At 51.7% G+C, this 3428-nt stretch overlaps 1 protein-coding gene across 1 annotated transcript; it reads right to left on the reverse strand.

Annotated features, from left to right (window-relative positions):
- Window positions 1-2271: 2271 nt before the first annotated feature.
- LOC146186629 (uncharacterized) lies at window positions 2272-2781 on the reverse strand. Its single transcript, XM_084608068.1, has one exon. It carries the CDS (start codon window positions 2779-2781, stop codon window positions 2272-2274), a length of 510 nt encoding a protein of 169 aa, XP_084464194.1.
- Between the last annotated feature and the right edge of the window lie 647 nt (window positions 2782-3428).

The raw sequence follows: 3428 nt of genomic DNA on the forward strand, positions 1-3428 counted from the left end.
TAAAGGAATGCTTTCATTGGCGATGACATTTGATACAAATCGCACTTTGTAATATCAGTGAAGCAGTTTGACTCGGCCTTAACATTCTTAATGTTCTCAGCAAGAACAACATAAAAATACAAGATCTCTGAAATCATTCTATTGCAATTTCATATCGGTTTCTTGCTCAGTTTTGTTGTACTTACCGCCTCTGTGCTTCCACATATTCCTCTCTTCCTATGACATCTAAGTCCGTTGATGCGTACTGCCGCTGTCGTCTGGCCTGCTGTTCTTTCATCGCAGATGACGATTCTCTTCAAGAGACAACCAGGATGGCCCCGCGCTACCTCGATACTAACCCGAGAAACAGAGCCACAGCCCGAAGTAGTCAAGTGGGTCTAGCAGTGATTGCAAGGCCAGCAAGCTCTGCTATGCCCTAAGCGCCGCAGCTTTGGAGCATCAGAATCTTTGGTTAGCTTCTGAACGGCTTTTGCACATGTCAAGCGTTCCCCATCACATTTCTTCTCCCTTAATATGCGTCGCAGCTTGACCAGGAGAATAAATCCCGGCAAGTTCCCAGTGCTTTTTACTTTTATTTTTTCATTCAATTTGGATTTCTCGGTTAGAATGGTCAAGGACAACATCGCCGACATCGGCTTCTCTTGAACCCGGGACCCTTACGCTACCCTCCAACGAAACTGCGCTGCTTACCCTCTGATTACTAGATGAGCGCCCTAAACAACCATGCCACGCAGGTGGTAGTGGTGAAAACGTTTACTGCCAGAAAATGTAGAGGGGGCAAACCGTCCTTCTTTACATGGCATGATGCAATCTTAAGAGGCCGCCCTTACATAAGCAAGGGACAGACCTTGGAGGGCTGTCCGACTCAGGGCGTTGGTGACGACCCAGCGCTGCTCTGGAGCAGTGGAGCTGGTCAGGACAGTCTCCCAATTGCACTCCGTTGTGGTTGGGGAGGAGGGGTGTGAGAAAGAGGCATGGGAAGAGGACGTGAAGAGTCTCCAAGTCTCCCGCAGTGTTTAGAGGAGGAGAGGAACTGATCGGGATAGGGTGCATGAAGGAGAATAGGGTAGGGAGCAGTGTGCGTAAAAATGCCGACTATATCGGTAGTAGCTAAGGATATATCTGTGAAGGTGAGACGACGCTCTTGGGCTGGCGTAGGGAGTTGGCCTGCTGCCCTAAAATGGAGACCTCGGGCGAGGGAGTAGACCTCCTCCTTACCCGGAAGACCTGCGTGTGATGGGGTGGGTCCAGAGGAAGGCTAGAAGGTGGGTAGTGGACCAAAAGAGCGTAGAATCCGAACTGCGGTGCGGGATACCAGACCATTGGCAAAATTGCATAGTGCGGATGTTGAGTAATAGGGAATTTTGAGAACAGAGGTGGAGATGAGAGCGAGCTCAGTGGCTGCTTCCTCTGTAATTTCGGAGGAGTCTGGGGTAATTGAAGCTGGCGTAATAGTTTCATGATTGCTAGCAATGGCGAGGACCATGCGTGAGCCCGACGAGTACTCTGCCATATCGACGTATGCTACATCGAAACTGTCATCGCACTCCTCGTGGAGGGCTTTGGCGCGGGCTGCTCTGCGTTCTCCGTCATGCTCAGAGTACAGGTGCCTAAGGATAGGAGAGATGATGTCATGGTAACATAGGTCTGTAGGTAGGGGGTCCCCTGGGTAGGCTGGGTGATCGTGGTCAGGCCTAGCTGAGAGAGCCGAGTACGTCCTGCCGCGCTACCCGCCAGTAGAGTCAGCTGTGCAGTTATGGTGGCTTCTGCCAGCTCCTAAAATGTGTTGTGTGTACCGATGTTGAGGAGCCGGGGAGTAGACGTGCTGGGAGGCAGGCGGAAGAAAACCTTTGTTCAGCTTGTGAGGAGCGCGTTGATGCATTGCCCCGCTTTTTTTGCTTTAATGCAGAGAAATTCGTACGCCGTGCGGTTCATGACGCAGGCTTGGATGAGGCGGAGTGTGTTCCATTTTTGCAGACCTGCATGCTAGTTCACTACACGGCGGATGAGACGAGTGGCTTTATGGGTTTATGCCTAGAGAACCTGTATGGTGTCACTGCGCGCGCCGTGAAAATGAAGGATGAATCCCAAGGTGTGAATCTTGGACACTGGGGGAATAGGGTGATTAGCTAGCATGAGTGAGATGGGAGGTTTGGTGGGATCGTGCGGCCTGGGGCGGTAGAGGAAGAATTCTGATTCGGAAGGGAAGGACGTTGAGCCTCGCGCGCGAGCGTATGAGTGAATGATGTTGAGGGCCGTTTTTAGGTTGTGTTACATGTCCTCATCACTGCCTTGGTTAATCTTGACAGTGATGCCGTCAGCATATAAGCTGCAATTCATATCGGGGACATGGGAGAGTTTCTGGGGGAGTTGGAGAAAGGCTTTGTTGAAAAGGATGGGACACGGCACAGCACCTTGTGGCGTCCCCCGCTTTCCCAGTAAAAAACCGGAAAGCTGGTGGTCGCACAGGGTGAGTGTGGCTGTGCGTTCGGAGATGAAGTTGCGGATGTAATTGTACATCCGCGGCCTTACGTCAAGAGTGTGAATGCCTTCTAGGACGGCTGGGTGGCTAACGTTGTCAAATTGGTTTGTTAGGTACACGCAGAGGATAGCCTTGGTGTCGCCCGTAGACAAGTCAAGAATGTGCTCTTTGATTTGTAGAAAGACATCCTGGGGGGACGCGCCCGGGTGGAAACCAAACATGCATGAAGGCATGAGTTTGCTATTCTCCAAATACCGGCTGAGCCGGGTCTGGAGAACGTGCTCCATGAACTTGTCCATGCAGAATTAAAGGAAATGGGATGGTGGTTAGCGGGGTAACGATGGTTTCCAGGTTTGAGAATGAAGACTACCTTGGCGTCCTTCTACTGAGGTGGGATGGTGCCTCGCAGCCAGCATTCATCGAAGTAGTTTGGTTAGGGCTGTGAAGAAAGGGGAATCAGTGTTGTGAAGTGCCTCTTTGTGCACTCTGTCAGGGCCAGTAGCTGAGGACGTGTTAAGGCGCTGAAGTTCTGCCGACTTCCGACTCGTGATGGGTTGGTCGAGATCGTTCGGTGAGCCTGTATAGTTGGGATGGTCGGCAGAGGGATATGCACGGAAGTAGAGATCGCGACGCTCCTCGCGGAATTCCTTCGAGGAAGCCGCGGATGTGTGCATCAGCTTGATGAGGCTATGTCTGTAGTGTCTCTGAACCGAATCAGTGAGATGGTGGAATAGGTTCCAGGTCTGGGGAAGGCTCATGTTCTTCCCGTTCAGCCTGTTACAGAGGAATTCCCAGTTTGTCAACAGAGAGAAGCAGCATGCGTCTCAGTCTCCTTGTTGAGCCGGGCTGCCGGCGTCTGAGATCTATCCCAGCGCTTGCACTGCAGGGCACGTGCGGAACATACTTTAGTTCTCCTTGTCTAGCGTACCTGCAGCCTTCATGACAA

This window comes from Amblyomma maculatum, chromosome 6 (assembly GCF_055883805.1).
Source record: "Amblyomma maculatum isolate TAMU_Amacu chromosome 6, ASM5588380v1, whole genome shotgun sequence".
NCBI lineage: Eukaryota > Metazoa > Arthropoda > Arachnida > Ixodida > Ixodidae > Amblyomma > Amblyomma maculatum.

What these genes read in the sequence shown, in the direction of transcription:
- LOC146186629 (XM_084608068.1), bottom strand. Translation starts at nt 2,781, where the DNA reads ATGGACAAGTTCATGGAGCACGTTCTCCAGACCCGGCTCAGCCGGTAT.